Source organism: Paralichthys olivaceus, chromosome 4 (genome assembly GCF_024713975.1).
Source record: "Paralichthys olivaceus isolate ysfri-2021 chromosome 4, ASM2471397v2, whole genome shotgun sequence".
Taxonomy (NCBI): Eukaryota; Metazoa; Chordata; class Actinopteri; order Pleuronectiformes; family Paralichthyidae; genus Paralichthys; species Paralichthys olivaceus.
In genome coordinates, this window is record NC_091096.1 from 24,940,758 (window position 1) to 24,962,382 (window position 21,625).

At 40.5% G+C, this 21,625-nt stretch overlaps 3 protein-coding genes across 5 annotated transcripts; all 3 read right to left on the reverse strand.

Moving 5' to 3' along the window:
• Window positions 1-1,789: 1,789 nt before the first annotated feature.
• On the reverse strand, window positions 1,790-6,814 carry ankrd34bb (ankyrin repeat domain 34Bb). Its single transcript, XM_020093745.2, has 3 exons — window positions 6,490-6,814; window positions 3,496-3,776; window positions 1,790-3,402 (listed from the first exon to the last, which is right to left on the reverse strand). Exons 1-3 carry the CDS (start codon window positions 6,721-6,723, stop codon window positions 1,923-1,925), a joined length of 1,995 nt encoding a protein of 664 aa, XP_019949304.2. The 5' UTR covers window positions 6,724-6,814; the 3' UTR covers window positions 1,790-1,922.
• A 928-nt stretch (window positions 6,815-7,742) lies between these two features.
• dhfr (dihydrofolate reductase) lies at window positions 7,743-11,142 on the reverse strand. The gene is made up of 6 exons (XM_020093701.2): window positions 10,972-11,142; window positions 10,786-10,835; window positions 9,618-9,723; window positions 8,925-9,048; window positions 8,536-8,651; window positions 7,743-7,954 (listed from the first exon to the last, which is right to left on the reverse strand). The coding sequence occupies exons 1-6, from the start codon at window positions 11,061-11,063 to the stop codon at window positions 7,873-7,875; spliced, it is 570 nt and encodes a 189-aa protein (XP_019949260.2). The 5' UTR covers window positions 11,064-11,142; the 3' UTR covers window positions 7,743-7,872.
• A 922-nt stretch (window positions 11,143-12,064) lies between these two features.
• gtf2h2 (general transcription factor IIH, polypeptide 2) lies at window positions 12,065-19,450 on the reverse strand. Of its 3 annotated transcripts, none has more exons than XM_020093686.2 (15): window positions 19,322-19,450; window positions 18,767-18,860; window positions 18,398-18,475; window positions 18,019-18,055; window positions 17,710-17,796; window positions 17,568-17,618; window positions 16,721-16,775; window positions 16,329-16,434; window positions 16,156-16,246; window positions 15,810-16,005; window positions 14,854-14,917; window positions 14,639-14,742; window positions 14,392-14,494; window positions 13,010-13,049; window positions 12,065-12,535 (listed from the first exon to the last, which is right to left on the reverse strand). In XM_020093686.2, the coding sequence occupies exons 1-15, from the start codon at window positions 19,404-19,406 to the stop codon at window positions 12,419-12,421; spliced, it is 1,308 nt and encodes a 435-aa protein (XP_019949245.2). In that variant the 5' UTR covers window positions 19,407-19,450; the 3' UTR covers window positions 12,065-12,418. The 3 variants fall into 3 exon arrangements, with proteins under 3 accessions (XP_019949245.2, XP_019949247.2, XP_019949246.1); XM_020093688.2 differs by having other exon boundaries at window positions 14,602-14,742; XM_020093687.2 differs by having other exon boundaries at window positions 19,139-19,329.
• Between the last annotated feature and the right edge of the window lie 2,175 nt (window positions 19,451-21,625).

Below are 21,625 nucleotides of genomic sequence, written 5' to 3' on the forward strand. Positions count from 1 at the left end.
GTTTGAAAAGGAACATTGAAGGTTGAATGTACCACTAAGTGTTGCTACTGACTAAACTTGACGTGGATCTGACAGCGGTGTTCTTGGTGCACAGGAAGACAACTACTGCCCACAAAAGAAGCCATGGATTTCCAAACTGCTTTGTTTAAGTACAGTAATACAATATTATCATAGTTATTATGACTCGATGATTTAAAAAAATGAGCACATTGACCAAACATTAGTCTTTCTCAGGTTGAAATAAATCACACACAAAGACAAATGATTTAAAAATGAAGTACATCACATCTGACACCCAATGAAATAGCTCCACTGTATGTTACAAATAATGGGAATGACTACATAATGCACATGGATAGTAATAGCAAATACTAGTAACTACAGGGAGAGGAGGCCCCCTTGTGGAAATTATATTAGCATATATTTTATTATTAAATATTGACAATAAAGCCAGATGAATGATATAACACATATTTATTTATTATTCTAATGTTGGAGGAAACCGGAGCACCTTCATCAAACCCACACCACTATAGTAGACGACAGTCACATTCATAAAGACAGATCAGGAAGAAGAAGCCTTATGGTTGAGAGGTGAAGTGTCTTCAAGGAAGTCCTGTAGCCTTTGTACATATGCAAAGCTCCTGGATATGCTGTGTCCTCATTTACACCCATGACATTAACTGTTTCTGTATAACAAGTTTTAATTTTAAGTACAGGTGAATGTTGTTGTCAAATTCTAAGATTATTATATTTTTAAAATTCAGGCCAGAAAAACAATAATACATTGATAATGCCTCTGTAAAATGAGAATATAAGACTTGATATACATAATATATTTTTATATATATTTACTTTAGCTGCAAGCAGCAATGCTTGGATTCTTTCTCCTCTGCACTTAACAGAGGGAAACTGCTCAGTCAGCATAAATCAAATAAGTGAGGAGGAATGAGCAAGAGTCAGGTTTGATAAAGCTGGTTTAAAATCTGTTTAATGACTGTGTGGGACCAATCATACTTATTTCAGCATGGACTATAAATAAAGGTCGATGGCATGACAGCTCCCCAAAAATGAAGCCAAACCTTCTTGATTGGTTTGGCTTCGCTGGCTCCAGTATAGCTCATAAATTGCTGCCTCCTCCATGACATGGGCCAAATTAAAAGGCAAAATACATGTCAAATAAATATTTAGAAGATAAATAAGTTGGTTTTCGTGATTTTAGGTAGTTCTTATCACACCAACCAATTTACCACAATGTCAGTATACACAGAAGACACCATCACTGACCAGAAAGACAATGTCTTACTGCATACAGTGTAGATGCAAACAAACCATAGGTCACATTTTTTACAAATGCTCCCTATGGTTTGAACTAATAATGGTTTGATTAGTCTATTCCCTGAATGTATCTACTAGAGCTTGATGACAGGACTAATTCTAAAAGAGTTATAGCCAAAATTGACTAAGCCTATGATGGTGGCCATGTTTTTTAAGTTATTCTGCCAATTTATAATAGGAACGTGTATCTCAGTCCCCCAAGGATGCACATCAAGTTTGATTAAAATCCACCACCATTCACATTCCAAACACATCGGCTGCCATCTAGTGCATGAGTAATAAATAATAATAATTATTATAAAAACTAAAATAAAAAGAGGTAAGATGAGATTTGATAAGGAATGTATTAAGATAACTTAAGTGTATAATATATCAACACTTGCAGGCAGGCAGTGGCACCAGCATGTACCTACTCGGAATGTAAAGAGCAAAGAAATGAGAGCCACTCCCCACTCATGGTACTTACATAGTTCTGTTGCAGGAGCTGTTGAGGAAAATTGTTCCAGCATATGCTAATTTAGTAAATGAAACATTTCTTAATTTTCTAAAGCACTTACATCTTCCCCTGCATTCAAAATTTTATTCTAGCGGCCAAAAGTTTCCTCAAAGTTGACCAGCTGATTTATCTGCTCACTCTGCATTGAGTGGCGTCTCCACAGCATTTTCTTGGCTTTTAGATTCCTTGGGAAAACGGGTGCACATGGTAGAATAGGCTTTGACCCTGTACTTCCACCATTCAGCGTCTTACTACTTCCACTCAAAGGGTAAGATGCGCTAGAGCTGACCCCGATATCAGGTATGGGAGTGTGGGGATTCAGGGGAGGAAGGTATCCAGGGCGAGTGTGAGCTATGTGATCTAGAAGATGGGTCCCTGAGCCTCTACGCTCAAGCCTGGCTGTGTCTCGTCTTTGGGCTGAGCTCTCCAAGGACTCCCTGGATCCCGAGAGAGTGGAGGACCTGCTGGTGGCTAACTTGTGCCTTTCTGATCCCACTCCAGCTCCACCACTGTTCTTGGTGCTGTTGTCTCTGCTGCCAAACTGTGGTAACTGAGAGTCTGAATTGTAGTGGTTCATACCAATGTTCCGCCGACGGACCACATTTTTCAGACTTGAAACATTCAGTTGTCTCAGACAGACGGAGGAATCTTCATCCACAGGACTGGATTCATGAGGAAAGGGGACACTGTCCTGATGCAAGTTTGGATGTGAAGTAAAATGCAGGGAACCTGCAGCACTGTCATATGACATCTTTCTGCCAAAGCCTCTTCTTCCACCTCCTCCAGTATTCTCATGTCCTGGCATGTTCTCTTGTGCTTTCAGTAGCCCTGTTGTGTCTTTGACATCGATACTGTGGTGGCGTGAAACAGCAGGAGGTCTTCCATGGATGGCAAAGCTAGTGAATCTGAGAGACCAGTCCTCCAGAGGTGTATCTTCCACTGGTTCCTCCGTCAGGGAGCAGGTCTGGCTCTGCTGGAGCAGCAGGGAAGGACTTTTGGTCCACGGCTCTGAGTGTAGTCTGTGGAGATTAAGTCGCTTATCCACTGCAGGAACACATAAAGGACTAGGATGTTGGATTGGAGAACCTGGTTGAGATATGACGATCCCAGGTCCTGAGCATAAACCCTGGGAATCCCTGTGGCCAAGAAGAGGGGAAGCACCCACTGAGGAGCTCTGTGGGGACGTTTGCAGCTGGAACTCATATGCAGACATGCAACAAGGTGGAGTGTAATGGAGACGCTCCTCGAGGTCAGGAGGTGGAGGAACATTGAGGTACTGTTTTGTCACCTGATGGCCAGATGGCAGTTTGTTGGTGGTGATGATGATAACTTCTTTACCCTTCACCTTGCAGGCGTCCAGGAGGACCCTGAGGACATCCCTGTTTCCTGAATTGACTGCATAAATCAATGCTGATAATCCTGCGTGATCCTCAAGAGTTGGATCAGCTCCACTGTTCAAAAGAAGTGACAGGATTTCAGCTCCAGCTTGTTCGAGGCACGCGTGCATCAGGGCTGTTTTCCCTTTCTTGTCTTGAATGTTTGGATCAGCTCCACTTTCTAAAAGATACCTATTAGGAGAGATCACATGTATTACACCAGGAAAGTGGAAGCTAGTAATCCTCAACAAAAAAAACACATACTTTTACCAATCAGCAACTTACCGAACCATCTTGTGTTTGGGAACACTCTGGGAATCTGTGTGGCGCGTCTTGCAGGCCACCATAAGCGGTGTCTCTCCATGTTCGTTACTCTCGTTAATGTAGGCCCCGCCCTCCAAGAGCAGGCGAGTCAAACGCAGACGACTCAGACACACTGCCTTCAGCAGAGAATTGCCATCTGTTCGAACCTCTGAAGACTCATCCATTGTAAAGATCTTTGTTAACTTCAATTCACCTTCAGTGTCTGATGTGAGATCCTCACTTGTGTGTCCACAGCCGAGTGCCTGCGGGGGGAAGAAGAAGTTCTCAGTTATGATTTGGGCAGCTGTTGGTGGCTTTGCATTGTGGGTCCTCAAACCAGGTCAGAACCTCAGATAAACTGCAGAGTCCATGCACACATTGATGAACATATTATTTTTTCTCTGATCCACATTCCCAGTCTTCTCTGCGTTTACTATGATCAGATTGCACACTGATCATGCTTATTTGCATACTTACGATACATTGACTATTTTTTTATTTCTTACATGTGCACTGTAAATACACAGTATCTGTGTTATCGGTTACGTTAGCGCACTAAAGTTACGAGTTGTAAAATGTTTTTGCGGGTAAGATTTGAATTTTCAAAATTACAACATTCTCATGCAGTAAACAATTTTTTAGCTTTGTCACTGGGCAGTATGACCAAGTTTTCTGACCATCCACTCTGTTGTTTTGCTGACATCACAGCAAACACAGCGGAGAGAGAACAGGACCAACAGCTAAACCGTCTCAAAGACTACACCTGGCTTTATGGAGCTGGTCGGTAGGAGCTCATCTGATGAGCTCTCTTTGCCCTTCTCTGTTACTCTGCCACTGCAGGTGAGGCCAGTATATGAACGACGCTCATCTACACAGCCCATAGAAATGATTACACAACTTATCTGAGGTGATGCTGCTTCACTCCTGCAGCAAATTGTGTGTGTGCCCTTGAGTTTCTCAGAATCTAACAGACTGTGACTGAGAGCGTGTGTGTCAGTTGGGTACACATGTACGTGAATATATTAGATGAAGCATTTTAAGTGGTCAAAGCGTTGGTGTAGTTTTCAGTGTATACACTGTGGCATCTGAAGTATCTGCAAATCTCGATTAAGCTGTAGCCTAGGCTAAAAACAGACCACCTTTATTAACCAAACAGATAATGTCCCATTACCACACGTCTGTCTGATCCTGAGGCACCTCCACAATGTTACATGCATGTAATATGTAATATTGTGTGATCAGGCCATATTGTGCTTTATATACTCCACACTAACTCTTTAACCAAAGTTAAAGGAAAACTCTTGTATTTTTTTCAACCTGGGTCCTATGTTTATAAATGTGGATGTGTAAGGTACACATCCACACTTAGAAAATATTTTGCTTTTGGCCTAGACCGTATGCCAAAGTTGTGCAAGATGCTGAACTCTAAATTGCCTCTTCCCTGCACATAGATGCACTGTATGAATGTGTGTGTGAATGGAAAACTTTTCTGTAAAGCACTTTGAGTGGATTTTAAGTGGTAGAGCTAAGGGGTGAATTGGGACAGGCTCTTAGTAGACCGAAATTGCCAGTCATAACATTCATACATGCCCACATTTATAAACATATGAGGACAAGGTTGAATAATACTGGACTTTCCCTTTAAACTGTCCTACTACCAATCCCCACCCAATCCAATTATATCACTTCCAAGTCATTTTATTTTTTAACGTTACTGAAATGTTGGAAACAACATGAGAGCGGAGTTTTTGGGCTGATTGGTGAAGCTTTTACAAAATATGCAGCATGGCTTGATTTAGACCATCAAACACTGTATCATAGGGCTGTTGTTATTAATGCAGCATCACATTAGCAACATTTCAACACTGTAACTGGTTAGAGAGGAGCTCATTTTAACTGCAGTGTAAACGTTTGTTTGTGTGATCTGTAACACCGAATCATATTTTAGAAATGTATAGTTTTGTGTGTAAAATCTGTAAAGTAACCAATGAAATAACCAATAATATTAACCACATGAAATTGGAAACAAGCCGTTTTACAAATAGGGTGCTCGAACTTTTAAAGACACTCACACACATTCACTCAACAGGGACAGGACATAAAGATACTGTTGATAGCATTATGGGAAATGAGGGAACTAAACATTTTAAACACCACTATAGGTGCAACCCATAACAACTACAAATCTGTACTATCTGTTTAATGCTGTAATGGTTAATTAGGCAGGACCAAAACTGTATATGTGAAGATCAGGAGGTTTTAACCTTTGTTAGCAGCCTGTTCTGTTGGTTGACATTCAGCCTCATCTGTGCTTCTTTGAGCGGCCGGGCCTGGCCTTCAGCTCGCACCAAAACAGACAGAATAGCTAATGACAGACAGCAGAGAAAATGTCATTCCTGACCATAACTCCACAAGTGAAGGCTAGATATTTTTCATTTCATTCTCTCAGGTAAAGACATCAGTATTTTTATTTATTCAAGTAAAGTACTGGGGTTTTATGTACCAGGAATGTTTTTTTCTTTGAAAACGACAAAAATAACCCTGCAAGGACACATTTAATGAAAAGAATCCTGTGCTGCCTGTCATTTACCACATGAACATATTCAAAACTATGATTACATGTGGCTATCAGATCAAGCAGATTATTATCTCTGCATTATTTACTGGATATATCACATTGTTTTCTAACAATTGACGAGTCCTGTTTCAAGGCCTTAATACTCTTTTTTGTAGTAGGAAGCACAAGATTATGCAAAATTACACAACTCTTACATGAGTTGCATCCTCCCGACTTGAGCATGAGGTTTTATTTTCTACTGTTGTTACGTTCTCACTGAATACTTAAAAGAACATTTCAGAAAATGTATGGCATACAAATGCAACAACACAATTTAAGATTATTTCAAAAAGCACAACTGTAAACATTGACACTAATTTCACCACTTCAGGTTACTGTTGGCATGTGCACAAACTTACCTGGATGTGTCTGGATCTTTTCCATGGAGGCTGTTCAAACTGCAGGCCCCCAACCACTGATGGGTCAGCGTCGCTGTGCAGGCTGAGGAGAAACCAGTGTGGAGAGCAGACATCCGTGCAGGGGAATGACTGATGAAAGTGAAGAGTGTGGAGACAGATATTCATCAGATGAGAGCGAAGGGGCTGGCCTATGGCTGCTGAGGAGCAGGAAGCACGCAGCCAATGACAGCACATCCTATTATGGGCAGCAGACGGTGGTCTTTAGTGAAGCATTTGCGCAGTTACGACTCATCTTTTCACCTTCACATATCTAGACTTAAGATGTGCGTGATGAGAATGGTGCAGCTGACGTCACCGGAAAGTTCAAGGCTGCAGACAGATTTTGTTTGGTGAAGATTACGCAACAGGAATGTTCGCTCACTTCGAGGACGTGATTTTGGTGTTGTAACCGGAGGAGAAAAATGCTTTTCTCCAATGTGTGAACATTGAACTGTTTTATAGAAAACAATGAGGTTTAAATGTACTGTTCTCTTCCTCATACCGAATCATCTCTTACAGTTTGTGATTTCCTGTTTACTGCGTAACTTGATACATTATAGGGACGTTTTCACATCACACTCAGCTATTGAACTGATCTTCAGTAATGTGATACAACACGTGTTATGTCATAATGCCATCTCTTGAAATACACCTGGGAACAAAGCTTTCTATATGTCTGCTCCATCCCAGGCACTTGTCCAGCATTCATTGTATCCGCCATGAGGAAAAGAATTCCTCTGTGGATCTGGGTTTATTTACATGCAGAAATAACACAAAAAAGTCTCAAATTATATTGTGGTTTTGAGAAGGAAATTCAAAAATGTCCAGATGCTTGTAGCTGTAGCATATCAAAACAGCCAAGACAGCTCTATAGTGTCTTCAGATAGAACAGAGAGCAGAGAACTGCAGATGCAACTCAGAGAAACACAATGTAGACAAATATGATGGATGAAATAAATTTGATTTAGGCTTTTAGCCTTCGATTCCATAACTCGAGTCGATGATGAGTCCCTCACAAATGTGTAGTTTGTCTACTCTGCATTCACAACACCCAGGAACCGCAGCTGAGTAACACAGTAACAATGTACTCGGCTGGTGTTGCTGTAAAATGTCAGCTAAAATATGATTCTATTTAAGATAAACCTTTTTCTAATGATTACATTAATTACACTCCCCCCCCCCCCCCCCCCCACCTGTAAATGACTGCAGTGTCGTTGAAATCAAAATTTATTGCAAGACAACACCCAACTGTACAAATCACATTTAAAAGCACTTACAAAGTCCAGCATTTACATTGCTCTGGTGCCCATTTACAAAATCACAAGGCTTTTTTATGTGTCCTCTTCATGGCTCTATGCTCTCATAGACTTCAAATCTGTACTGGATACCGTTCTCCTCCTGCAGCTCCTGTGGCACTCCTGGAAACCTGTGGCAGACACAAACTAACTGTCAACTTTACAGGACGAGGTGGGTTTTCTCTAGAACCGTTGCTTTGATGCAAAGCAGTCGGATCATCTTACTTCTTCACCTCTCTGAAGTGTTCTTCGTGCCCCAAGACCTCAGCAATTGACAATGAACGTGTAAGTACAATACAAACTAATATTTGCCTTTCACAGACACATTTAAAACTTTTATTTTACAGAATAAAACAATGCAGAAGAGATGTGCATTTATGTTTACATTTTACTAAAATAAATGTTAATGTTCCGACTTGTTTTCATCTTGATTATAGTTATTTAAAAAAAAAAAAAAGGTAATGGTTAAACTGTAAAATATCCTGTAAAATGCCTCGTGTTCTTTTTTGTCATCAGGGATTGATAATGACAAATCATTATTTTAGGAATCATTAATCAAATGTTTTTTAAATATATATGTTGGCCGATATATCAGTATCTGGACATTTCTACACCCCAATATCGGCATCTGCATCCTACAATCTATATTGGTAACCAAAATAACTATGGTCAAACCTCACAGAATGGTGCTGTACATGTGTGCTGATCTTACTCTGGCAGCTGCCGGTATTTGTCTGGACTGATTTCCGGGAGGAAAGTGTCACATTCAAACTGCTTCAGTATTCGTGTGACGAACAGTCTCCTGGTCCCCGGGCTCTCCATCATCTCCTGGTAACCCAAAGCATTCAAGGAATAATCAATACAGAGAGAAAAGGGGTTCGTATATGATGCAGTGTGTGTGTGGAGTTTATTTTCATCCTGAGGTGCTTCACCACGACCATCAGGTTTTATTACAGTCAAATTCCGCAGTTTTTCACAAAAATCGTTCTTATAAATCCAAGAATTTCTGTGATTTAAAATGATCCACCATTGTGCTTATTTATCTATATTGTTCTAACATCACTAGCGAGCAGTGCACACCCTGGGTGCTCCATGCAGTACCTTGTAGAGAGATCTGCCTCCTATAACCCAGACCTGGTCGGCCAGGTCAGCGAGCTCTGTGTCGACGAGCCTGAGAGCCGAGCTGAAGTCTCCTGCTAGATAGTGTGCTCCTGCAGGGGGCACTCTGTGGGAACACAAGGAGTTGTATAAAGCCACCGGCTCTGTGTAGACCAGGTATTAACATCCATCCTAAGAGACCCAATTACAAGTGGACAGCTGGGCAGTCGCCTGTTCACACCTGGTATTGAAATGTGTCCTGAATGTTTCTCCTACGCTCTGTATGCAAATAAACATTCTGTTCACGGAGACCACAGGCTGTTGTTTTTACCCAGTCTACGGTTGCCACAAACAAATCAACATATGTGCACTGAGGGGTGTAAAAATACTTAGCGGGTCAGACAACATCAGCACATTTGCATTCACACAGAATGTGGCCGCATCCATTCATTCAAAAAGAAATGAACATGGCCTCTGAATGAAATCCAGCCAGCAATTACATGTTAATGGCACTCAGTGTTCATTTAAATGAGGCAGGGTTACTGTACTACTGCTGCAGAGGTTCACAACAGAACCTGAACAAACAGAGCAACAACCCAGTCGAACAGAAAGCACTACACACAGGTGGCGGTGTATCTACAGTGTATTCCATTTGTACACAGTGTTGTGCGTCAGCTTTAACTGTGTGACACATACTTGCACTGCCTGCTGAGGACGATGTTGATCCTGTTGTTCAGAGGTCTGTTCTTCTCTGGGATGGAGAACCACGTCTTCCTGCCCATGATCACCACATTCTGTTTACCTGCAGGACGACAAGGTTAGTGTCCTCTCCACGATATTATGAAGGAAAGCAGTTGATATAAAGTGCTGTACACATCACTGGCTCCATCTGTTCAGATGATGGCTTTATGTCATTTTTACAAAATGGCGGGGGAAAAAAGTTTATATACATGGTTGGTACCATATCACTCCACTAGAGCACTGTTCTCCCATAATTCAGTATTACTTGTTGTCCCTAAAGTCTCTAAAAGTAGAGTAGCAGCCAGAGCTTTCAACTATCAGGCTCCTCTCCTGTGGAATCATCTCCCAGTTTCAGTTCAGGAGGCAGACACCCTCTCTATGTTTAAGAGTAGGCTTAAAACCTTTATCCTTTCTGATAAAGATTATAGTTAGAGCTGGTCCAGGTCTGTCTTGGACCTGCTCTTAGTTCTGCTGCTCTTCACCACATTAATGTCTTATGAATACATGTTTTATGAAGTTGACCTCTTCCCTGAAGTCCTTGTGCTTTGTCATTGCAGATCCACGTGATTGTGGATCACGATCATGAATAGAGGTGGCGGATGAAAGAGTATGATTACAACTAGATTGCATGGATATACAATATTCCTACTCACATGTACTACCATTACTGGTAATACTGCTTTCATTACAATTGCCATTACTGCTCCCTTCATCTCTGTCCGACATTTTTTTGTATAAATACTTTGAACACTGATACACCTCTCCATTGACACATCTTTTCTCATGAACATGTACTGCTCTTCTGTCGGAGACAAATTGTGATGTATGAATATGAGCTATAGAAATAGAGTCATATACCTGCAGAGCCTGATATTACATCCAGATTCACACAGTAAGCTTGGTGTAATGACTTTAATGTTAAAGGCAGTGTAAATCCTTTAGCTGTTGTCTGGTTGTACAACCTAAACCTGTTTCCTGTGAATGTTTAACTAGGAAATCAGACTGTGTCAGGCTTTACTGTGCACAGTTGTGTATTCTGTGGTAAACAGAGAATGTTTAACTGGAACATGAGCTTTGACCTTTGAACCAGATATGATCATAGTAAACAAGGTGGACTTCGTACCTTTCTCCGATGGAGTCCCTGTCATGGTTCTGAAATGTTTGAATTCGTTGCTGAAAGAGAAGCAGACGGGATTGATTTGTTTCTGCTGCAGTGAGCCGCCACGTGTCCCCCGTGTTTGTTGTGAGGCTAATCTGCGGCTCGGATCTTAAACTGAATCTTTTCATGACTTCCATGAGAGTGACTGACCTGAGTCTGACCGGATGCCAGGGCAGGTTCCCCTTGTTCCCGATCCCCAGGTCAGGACACACCGCCACGATTCCGTTGAGCATGCGAGACATCTCGTCACTGCGCTGGACCCTGACGCTGCTGCTGCTGCTGCGTTCAAGCTGCTGCTGCTTCCCGCCAGTTAATGACGCACCGGAAGTGATCACACGACTCCTCCTCTGTCTTCAGGATAAAATATAAAATTCAAGTCCTCCAAAAACTTTAATGTTATCATGTAATTGAATTTGTACACGGCGATATTAACCCTTACCAAAACAGAACAAGTTAGTGCGCTGTTTTAGTTAAATCATCACTTTCTATGACCTTGGATATAATTTATTACATGTGGACATCTTTTATTTATATTTCTTTAGAGTTAAATGAACTTGTTTGTTTTTATGTCATTTGACTGGTATTTATTTTAATTAAATTAAATTAAATTAAATTTGGACTGTATTGTCTATTAATCATTGCCCAGCTCTTTTGTCAAATTAGTTTTTTTTGTTACATTCATTGTGGTTTTACACGTATCCTTCCATCATCATTACTACTGTATTATGATTATTATACTCTACATGATCATTATACACTTCTATATTATCAAATTGACCTTAGGCACCACTGACAGGTTGATTGTATCAGAGCAGAGGACATGTCCAGATATCTTTTTCTTTAATGATGCCTAAATGCTGTATTTGTCTATATATATGTGACAAAATGTTGACTAAAGATTTTTTTTTTCCAGTTTTACGGCAGCTGACAGTCGTGTCATTAGATCTCTGCCATATTGAGGCATTAAAGACCTCCAACCAGTCCTGAAAATCAACTGCAATAACATCTGCATTCAAACAGGACATTTTCCCAGAGGTAACTGTTAAAAGTTCTGTGCATTTTACACCAACACCTTCCAAATCATCTCCACACTGCCAGGTGTTATACTGGGAAAAAAATGAGAAATGGCAAATTTTATTTATTTGTCCCAAAAATATCCAGTTTGAATTTTGGTGTTATAATAGACATATTTTCCTGAAAAATGCCCATCAGAAAGTGTCCAGTGGTAAATAAAAGACATTGACAAGTAAAAAAATGTTTTATTGTAACTGCTACACTACAATCAGAACTATAGTACAAAATTGTGTATAAACTACACACACAAAAAACATTTTTTACATTAAGTGGCTCAGATGCAGGAGCTTTGGTCGGACTCAGCACTGTCGTTGGTGAGAATATAGACGTCTCCTTCCACTCATGAACATCCAGTATTTTGTGCCAATATTTGAAAAGGCCGCCTGTGTGCATCATATCCGTGTTGTCAAACGTGGACAACACTGCTGGGATGTGAATGATGAGCCAGTCCACTACATACTGTACATAACATGTAGTGACAGTACATACTATATACATTAGTCTCTGTCTGACGACTGGCCTCTCAGCTTGAGGGAGCGGTGTTACAGTGAGTACAGCAGGGGCAGCAGTGGAGTGAGTCGTGGATGAAGATATCACACTCCAGACAGAACACACTGTGACAGGATGGACAGGTGAATACCTAGAATGTGAATAGAATACGGGGACCGTGAGGGAGACAGAGCAGTTAGAGATGGATAGAGGGATTGAAGTTGAATAATATTTGTGTGATTATTTCCACCCTAAATTTTAAATGTGTGTGTATATTTCTCATCAAAACTAAATTCAATCAGCGGTCCTCCAGTAACCCCTGAAGAAGAGTCTCCTGGAACATGGTACTGTTTAACTGTAACATGTCTGAACTCAGCTTTTATTTTCTAAGCTGAATAGAACTTTCTGTGACAAGTAAACTGAACAAAAGTGAACTACCCATGATTGTTAGGAAAATTTAATATTTAACAGATTTGAAATGTGTTCAGCAGTGTAGTTGTCCATTATGGTTATTGTGTATGGTGGTTGAATAAAAGTAAAGTATAAAATATAATATAGAGATCAAAGTATTTATATACATTACTAATATAATAGAAAAAACATAGTATTCAGCTGATATACTTACACATTTATCCTTTAACTCCCCTTGACAAGCTTGACAGAACCTGAAACCAAATCACAACAGATTTAGATCACAGACTCTTTATTAAGATGAAGTGTCTCCATTTTCTCCCACTACCCATTAGTGACATATAATAATATCCACAAAATGCTGCCATCTTGCGCATTTGGAGTCTGCACAGTAGCGATCTGGAATGGAGGAACTTTAGCAACCTCTCACAGATACACACAATCGACTACTCGTAAGTTGGTCTCAGCTTTCAGTCATCCACTCACGAGTGGTCGAGTGTGTGTAACGTGATATTTCAACCCATTTTACAACATCAAAAAATTTATTAGTCTGAAAAGAACTACCTAAAATGACAGAAACCATCTTTGAGAAAAAAATATTTGATGTGTACTTTGACTTAAAGGTTCAGTGTGTAAGATTTAGATGAAAGGGATCTATTGGCAGAAATTGAATATGAAATAATCCTAGTGATGTTTTCACTGGTGTGTTTGATCTAAATTAAATGAACTGTTGTTTTCTTTAACCTAGAAGGGGCTTTTTACTCTCTACGGAGGCCGCCATGTTTTTTACATTAGTCCAGACTGGACAAACTAAACACCTTTTGAGTTTTATGACAACTGAAGCTACCACAGGTTCTTTTTCATGTTTGGAAGGAGAGGGTGAGGTGAGGGGTGTTCAGCTGCAACATGCAACTTCTACACTAGATATAACTAAATTCTACACACTGAACCTAGACTGTAACGGGTCAGCTAAGTTGGTACGCACCTGTGTCTCAGTGCGGGAGACAAGGGGAAAGTGAGTGAGCTGAGTCAGGTTGGATTAATTTAAAGAATATACATATATGTGTGTTTGTGTATATATATATATATGCTGTGTATATATATATATATATATATATATATATGTTACAGTCTAACATTTTATAGAAAATAAGGACAAAACCTCATCAATGGACAAGTTTTCTTTTTTATTTGTATATATATGTATATATATATATATATAGAAATAATGAATGGCCAGTTTGTGGTTTAATTTATACAGTTGAGATGTAAAGATGAAGACAGTGACCTATATGATGATGTAATGACATGGTTCTAAGGCTGCTCTAGCTCATGGAAAAGTAAACTGGTTCATAAAAGGTTCCCAAGTTGAACCAGCTTCAAACCAGAACCAGCATCAGGACAGCACTGGCACTCAGTTCTCTTTGGTGGAGGCAGAAGGATTGAAGGCCTATAGCCAGCCACAGGGGGACGACTGAGAGGGCTGGGCTTCACTTTTGGGGAGTTGTTAAGTTGTCAATCTTTATATACAGTCTATGGTTTAGAGTCACAGCAGCACAGTATGTTTTTGTGAGCGTGTGAGTGTATTAGAGCCACCTGTCTCCTTGGAGCTCCTCCACACGACTCTCTACAAAGGCCTGGAGGGGGAAGAGGTGGTGGAAGGATCTGGCGAGATGTGGGGCTGACACCAGAGTCAAACCTTGGAGATAATATAAAACATACACACCAGGAAAAGAATTACATTGAGGTTTTGATACCACAGGATGAAAATTGTAAAGTTTAATCTAATCTGTCTCTCTCTCTCACACACGAACACACAGAGTGAATCCTCCTTCAGGCCTACCACAGACTTTACACTCCACAGGAAGCTCTGTGTATTTGCCGTGGCACTGTGGACAGAAGTACCCTCCCAGAGACAGACCGGGACCACCACTGCTGTCCAGATGACTAAGAGACACACAGCAGGAGCAGTTCATTACAAAGACAAGTCATTCTCCTACAAGCAGGCCGCTCCCTGCCCAGGCCTCAAGATTTAAAATCAAATTATATCCAACTTACGACATGCTGAATGAAGGCTTGGCATCCTGGTCAGTCAGAGCAGCGATAGTGTGCTGAGGAAATCCTGAGCAACACAGGTACACACAAGTAGGTCTGAGATGCTTTCACAGTCATGAATAATCTTAACACTTTAATGAGGAACATGAATCAGAATCACCTTAATAAATAAATGTTACCTTCTATCTCTAAATTCACAAATTTCTAATGGTGTTGGCGAAGACGTGAATTACTAATTCTTCAAAAATGATACATTGCAATTTTTTTTCAAATTAATTATTTCAAAATCTAACCAATCTTAGCTCCCAGGGAATAAGGGATGTATCTCCAGACTTCAAATTATATGGTTGATGTTATTCAGCATTTCTGACACTGACTACGTTTACATGGAAACATTTCGAATTTGCAGCATTTTGCGACATCGACATAGAAAGAAAACACTGGTAGCATCATACGGCCCATGAAAAGATCAACACTGAGTTATGCTGTCATGCAACAGACATTGTGACAAGTGAGGTGTGTATATTGAGAGGACCAATGGCTAAATTCTATTTAGTTGCTTCAATTTGACAGTTATGGTATGGTACATGCTGACTCACTGTCACAGGCTCACTTAAACTGAACACAGCCACTAAAGTTAAGTCTGTGTGACTTCTCTACCTGATCTCGGTGCCAAGTCCATTGGTTTATACTGAAGACAGGTTCACACATACATGGCTCCATTAAATAAAGACTCTACTTTTATAAAACAGCTTGACACTGTAGTTTTAAACAAATATTACTCTAACAGGAAGAAACGCTGCTTTTGTTAGAAACTGTTTTCATTGGTACATCCATGTTTAACAACTCTAATGAATATTTGGTGCAGCAGGACGCTGAGTGTGCTGTTAGATTTGTTTTTTAACACTTGGTCACTGATGTTATTTACATTTCAATGGAAATAGCATCTGTATACTGACCCATGCGTATTAAAGAGCATTCAGATGAGGAGCTGGCTGCGGGCGGTTTGATGTGCATCATCAGAAGCTCTTTGAAGTGACTTTCATCCAGGATGACGTGGTACAAGCCACCCGTCTCCCTGGTCAACACCGTGCACACCCGGACCTCTGCCGACAGGCCGATTACTGACACCCGCACCTTCAGAGACTTCAAGGTCTGACCAGGGAGGAACACAGTCGTTCATGAAGGAAAAGCAGACCAGAAACACATGTCGCATACACATTACACCTAACAGCTGAAATGCTTTAACAACTACTGACTGGACACTGATGACTGTGCACCTCATTGGTAAAGGTGTGACTTCACCTTGATGAGCTCATAGATGTTGGCTGGGTCACATGTTGTGAGGCTGCTAAGGATTATCAGGATCTCCCGGCTGGTGTGTCCAGGCATGTGCCTTCAGACAAAGACAGGAACAAGCTCAGCGACGCTCAGTGACATCACAGAGGTCAGTGTAAGACAAACACAGCAGAACCTACTTGAGGGACTGTATGGCCAGGTTGAGAGAGTTGTACAGGGACGGCTCTCCGACACACACAGTGTCCACGGCTTTCTTCAGAGCAGAAATGTGTTTCTTAGGGTTTCCTGATGGTAAAACAAGAAGATGCATCACAGTAAAAAGTGTGGCTTCACCTGGGCCGAGTGATGCTCACTGCTGTTTATAAAGACGGAGACCAATGGATCATCTATGACACTGTTGTTCTCTGTTGCAGGTACAAATTGTTTAAATGAGAAATTCTAACAATGATAACTAAGAAAAATAATTTGAATCATCCTGTGAAGAGCCCTCAAGATGGAAAAACTATGCATTTTAAATATCAACCAACAATACTTTTCATATTCTAAGATTAACAGTTCATATGACCCTCACCTGTCAGGTCAGTCAACTTCTCAGCCCTTTTACTCTTTGTGGTGATAATGCCCACCTGAGGACACAGGATACACACCGGTTTATTAAAGCAGCAACATTCTTCGATGACATAAATACACACACACACACACACACACACACACACACACACACACACACACACACACACACACACACACACACACACACACACACACACACACACACACAAACAAACACACACACTCACACACACACACTCACACACACACGAGGGATTATTGGTTTAATATAGCTGATATTCATTGTTTTTTACTTGCTGTGGTATTAAAGGATCTAAAATAGATTGACAACACTATGAGATTTTCACAATGTGATAACTCTCTCAGAAAATATAATATCACAGTACAGTGGTATTCTGCATAGCCCCCCCCCCACCCGATACCAGGTGTAAGCAAATGTACATGGTATGATAACCATCAATTTACATACCATTGTATATAGTCAAAGTGGGATACTGCTGCAATACTTGATACCAACATATCAAATGTAATTCCACCAACAACAGCTAAGCAAATGATTAATACTTCAAAATGTTGTGACAAATTCCCATCACAAATGAAGAGAGGTGAGAAATATCTTCAGATTAAATGTTTGGTTGAACCATTATTCAATACTAATGTCTACAGAACAATGAAAGGAGAGAGGATATCTCATCTGCATCAAAACTAGTGAGTGCAGTAGCAAGTTTTCCAATAAACTCACCTCAACCTGTCACGTTAAAACAAGAGCTGAATGGATTTAAGTGTGACGTCTCAACACAGTTCATGGTAAAACATGCACAGAACTCATGATTGAATAAACAAACCTGACTGATGGGGTTTTGGTCGAAATACTCGTCCACAAAAGCTTCCATCAGCTGCAGAGAAGAGGAGAGATTGTGCTTTACAGATCACCACATTGCATGACTGCTATTGTTCAGTGTGATGGCTCTGCTAAATATAATTTACCTTTAGAGTTGAGGTGAGGCGGTTAGGTTTCAAGTCCTGGTCTTCCATGCTTCTTGAACAGTCAATCACCACATAGAGGTGACGCATCTAAAGCACAGGACATTCTTTTACAGCTCCTACTCAAAGCAGAGTTGCGCTACACGACTTTAAACAAGGGAGCTTTGGTCCTTACAAATATGTAAAATGAATGCTGCGGAGCCACTGTCACCATGTTGACATGAGATTTAACGGAACTTGGGGCTGAGAACCATTAAAATAATAAGTGAGGTGATAATAAGCTTCTGTAGGAAAGAGGTGGAACTCACTCACCATTCCAAGCCTCACTTGTCCATGGCTTTCAATCACCCTATGATACAAACAGCAGCAGATTAGAAGTACAATGATGTTTTATAGAATCAATCCATGACGAGCTCAGATATAACAATAAAATACAGCAGCAAGGGGAAACATTGCACTAACAACACATGCCTGCATATGTGAAATACATTACGAAACAGTGCTTGAGTTTTATCTCCAACAGAAGCAAAATGTATAATTTACATCACAGCAAAGAAGAATTGAATATTTTATTATAACACACACACACACACACACTCTCTCTCTCTCTCTCTCTCTCTCTCTCTCACTCTCTCTCTCTCTCTCTCACTCTCACACTCACACTCACACTCACACACACACACCCACACACCTTTTCCTTTTGGACTGGAACAGGATCTCTTCCACTGTGGCTTTGAGTGAGCCAGATTCATCCTCCTTCAGAACCTCCCTGTAAGAGAGACACACAGTCACAGAGCACATTATTGGGAACATCAGTCAAATATAACCAATTCATGCATTGTACAATTGAGCCAATTGGGCAGCAGGGCAATTCATGAAGACAGAAGCTACAATAATTGTCCAGCTCAAATAAGAAAATTGGGAGAAAACAGGATATCAGATATAAAGGGGGAAGTACAGGCGTGGTGTTTCTAATAAAGTGTTCTGATCAATGTCAGCTGCAATGTTGCACCAATGACAAATATCTGAAATTGAAAATCTCTGAGTATAACAGTCTTACCATGTCCTCTCGTAGCCTCCTTCCCAGCGCTTCGCTCTCTCTGGTTCTTCGTCCATGATGTCTCCAGGCCAGGAACACGGTATCAGGCAGGTAACTGAGAAACAGCAGCCTCACATTAGTACACACGAGACCAGTGGACGGAGCGTGAACACAACACCTCTGACTGTAACAAGGTGCTGCATTTAAAGCTGGCGAGTCTCAGAGGACACTAAATCAGGACGGACAGACACATAGACAACTCAGTCAAGACATTATTAGATCGTGTGGAGTTGGAAAAGAAGCGAACATTTGAACTGACTTCACAGACAACCGGTAACATCAAGAAGATCTCGTTATTTTAAATGATATATTGCACATGAGTTGAATCATTACTTGGTCACAGGTGACAACAGCGAGGCTAACAGCTAGCTGCTCTGTTTACGGGCGTTCCTCGAGGTTTGCTCGTGTTACTGTAACGTACTAACACAGAGTTGGAACACGTATGAGTCTGGATGGCCGTGTTCTTGTTATATTGTGTGTGTGATACAGATTCATGAGCAACCACAACAACTGTACCTCGATATGCCGGCGGTGCAACTGAGTTATCTTCCGGAAGGAAACATAATGTCGAGAAAAAAAAACCCCCATCAGTTCCGCTCATAGGTTCCGCTCGCTTCTTGTTCTTTGTGTTTTTTGACGAGTTGCACAACCAACCTTTAGGTGCATTACGCCACCTACCGTACCAGAGTGTGTCACTACAGATTAGTCTGTAATAATAAAATAAAAGAATCAAAAAATATATATTCTGCTGAGCAATCGAACTAAGACTTGTGTTACTGTTCTCCCACCAGCTTCTAAAAACCTTGATAATTTCACCCTATGTGCTCTGCAGTATGTTCTGTCCTCATCCCACAGTGTTCCAGTATTATCTCCTTGATTTGTGCTTTACCTTCCTCTTTTCAAAACAGAATTACATGCTTCATTTTGACTGACCTTATCCATATCCTGTCTGCAGATTCATTATTCCACATGTAGTCGCCACACCTGGATTCTAAATAGACACTGACTCTATAGTGTGTAAACCAGCAGAGCTGCTGCAGAGCCAGGACACAGCACAACATTGTCACATCTCCGCTTCCACCCACTGAAGACCAGCTACCACTGCCGTCACATCAGCAGTATAAACCAATCATTCATCTGTAATTCTGCTCCCTAATTAGATGTTAAATATTTGCATGTAGACTCCTGTTCCTACACGATCGTTGTGATTATTTGAGCTTCCAGTGAATATCTTTAAGTAGCAATAATTATGATCATTTATATACTGGTTTGCAGAGTATCCCATTTTGCTCCTTTTAGCTCAATAACACCAACTCTTAGTAAGACTGGGCTCTGGATGGATTTTAAATAAACATCATCATTTACTTATTTTTCTTCTGTAGTGATCTCTCTAGGACCTTCTCCATCAAAAACACTGACCTTGTTAGGACCAGTAGTCCTCATGGGGACCAAAGCTTGGTCCTGATGAGGCAAAACTTCCCTTCTGAGGGCCTGGTTAAGGTTCGCGATGAGGTTTTGGTTAGTCTGTCCTCAATGCAAAGTCCCAATAAGGAAACCTGTATGTGTAGTTCAGGTTTACTATGTCAATCCCCTCCTTATCTCTCTCCCTCTCATGTAAATGTGACAGTGTTAACTCTGAAAATCAGGAAACCATATGAAAAACATTTCACCACCACTTTGTATATTGGCAGAGCTCTTACCCAACATGTTATCTTAATACTTAATCTGTATACAACTAGTCTCTGCATCCTCTAGCACTGAAAATCCTTCTGTCACAGTTGTATTTAGTGGCACTAGCAGTGAACTATTAAATCCACCTCCTCTCACTCTTTCCAAACATGTATGAGGCCTAAAGGTGGCCTTCAGGCAAGAAAACAGTTTGGTTTATCTAGTCTTACTTAATGTAGAAATATGGCAGCGCAATATGGTGGATTCTGTGGAAGAGGTCCCGTTCCTGATTTGGATATAAAGTTCTCATTTCAAGGAAAACACTACTATGAATTATTCATAAAAGCCCATTGTCAATAATATCTCCTGTCAAATAATTATGTAGCCTTATGGAGGTGTAACCTGATTCTGGAGTCCTAACCCTTCACAGCTTACCTTCACCTCAGGATATTTTCCATTTAAGTCAAGGAAAAGCATTTAGGGAAGGATATAGGATATCATTTATCTTCCTCCTAATATTTTCACCCACTCCACCCTCACTGTAATGGTAGCAATCCAGCACCAGCTGAATGCAAGTCCTCCGAGCATTGATAGCTACCACTACATCCTCACAATGACACCTCAAATTCGGCGGAAACCATGTCAATTCTTTACATGTAGTAACACAACAAGCTTCTTTATAGCACCAGCATATTCATATAATGTACAGATCAGAGAAACCTGCATTATTTCGTGAATGGACAATGGCTGAAGTCAGATTTCTTTGTAGCACCCTCAAATCAATACAACACTGCCTGAGCAGTAGCTCCATCAGTATTTTCCATAACTGAAACAGTCTGTTAAAAGCTGATGAGCTCTGCACCAACTGATTTGAACATTTATCTGATGGTCCTCATGAATGGCTTTTATTTCATTTGACAAACATATCTATGATGAGTATTGTATATAAACTTGTGTTGTGTCTTGTAGGTTGTGTCTTGTACGCTCTTCAGTGTGTATTTAATAGTACTCGGAGTATGTGAATTAACTTGAAGTTGTAATCTCGTACGGTGCATCAAATGGACACATTTAAGTTTGAACTGTACACTGTTCCTTTAAAATAAATTAAATGAATAAAATAAATTAAAAAATATATATATTGACAAAGTGAAA

What these genes read in the sequence shown, in the direction of transcription:
- gtf2h2 (XM_020093686.2), bottom strand. Translation starts at nt 19,406, where the DNA reads ATGAGCGGAACTGATGGGGGTTTTTTTTTCTCGACATTATGTTTCCTT. An exon ending in GGAGGCTACGAGAGGACATG is followed by an intron (nt 18,476 to 18,766) that starts GTAAGACTGTTA and finishes TCTCTCTTACAG; the next exon opens with GGAGGTTCTGAAGGAGGATG. An exon ending in GAGGAGCTCCAAGGAGACAG is followed by an intron (nt 13,050 to 14,391) that starts GTGGCTCTAATA and finishes ATTTGGTTTCAG; the next exon opens with GTTCTGTCAAGCTTGTCAAG.
- ankrd34bb (XM_020093745.2), bottom strand. Translation starts at nt 6,723, where the DNA reads ATGTGCTGTCATTGGCTGCGTGCTTCCTGCTCCTCAGCAGCCATAGGC. An exon ending in AAAGATCCAGACACATCCAG is followed by an intron (nt 3,777 to 6,489) that starts GTAAGTTTGTGC and finishes TTCCCCCCGCAG; the next exon opens with GCACTCGGCTGTGGACACAC. An exon ending in CCCAAACACAAGATGGTTCG is followed by an intron (nt 3,403 to 3,495) that starts GTAAGTTGCTGA and finishes CTCTCCTAATAG; the next exon opens with GTATCTTTTAGAAAGTGGAG.
- dhfr (XM_020093701.2), bottom strand. Translation starts at nt 11,063, where the DNA reads ATGTCTCGCATGCTCAACGGAATCGTGGCGGTGTGTCCTGACCTGGGG. An exon ending in GTCCTCAGCAGGCAGTGCAA is followed by an intron (nt 9,049 to 9,617) that starts GTATGTGTCACA and finishes GTGTTCCCACAG; the next exon opens with AGTGCCCCCTGCAGGAGCAC. An exon ending in AAATACCGGCAGCTGCCAGA is followed by an intron (nt 7,955 to 8,535) that starts GTAAGATCAGCA and finishes TGTCTGCCACAG; the next exon opens with GTTTCCAGGAGTGCCACAGG.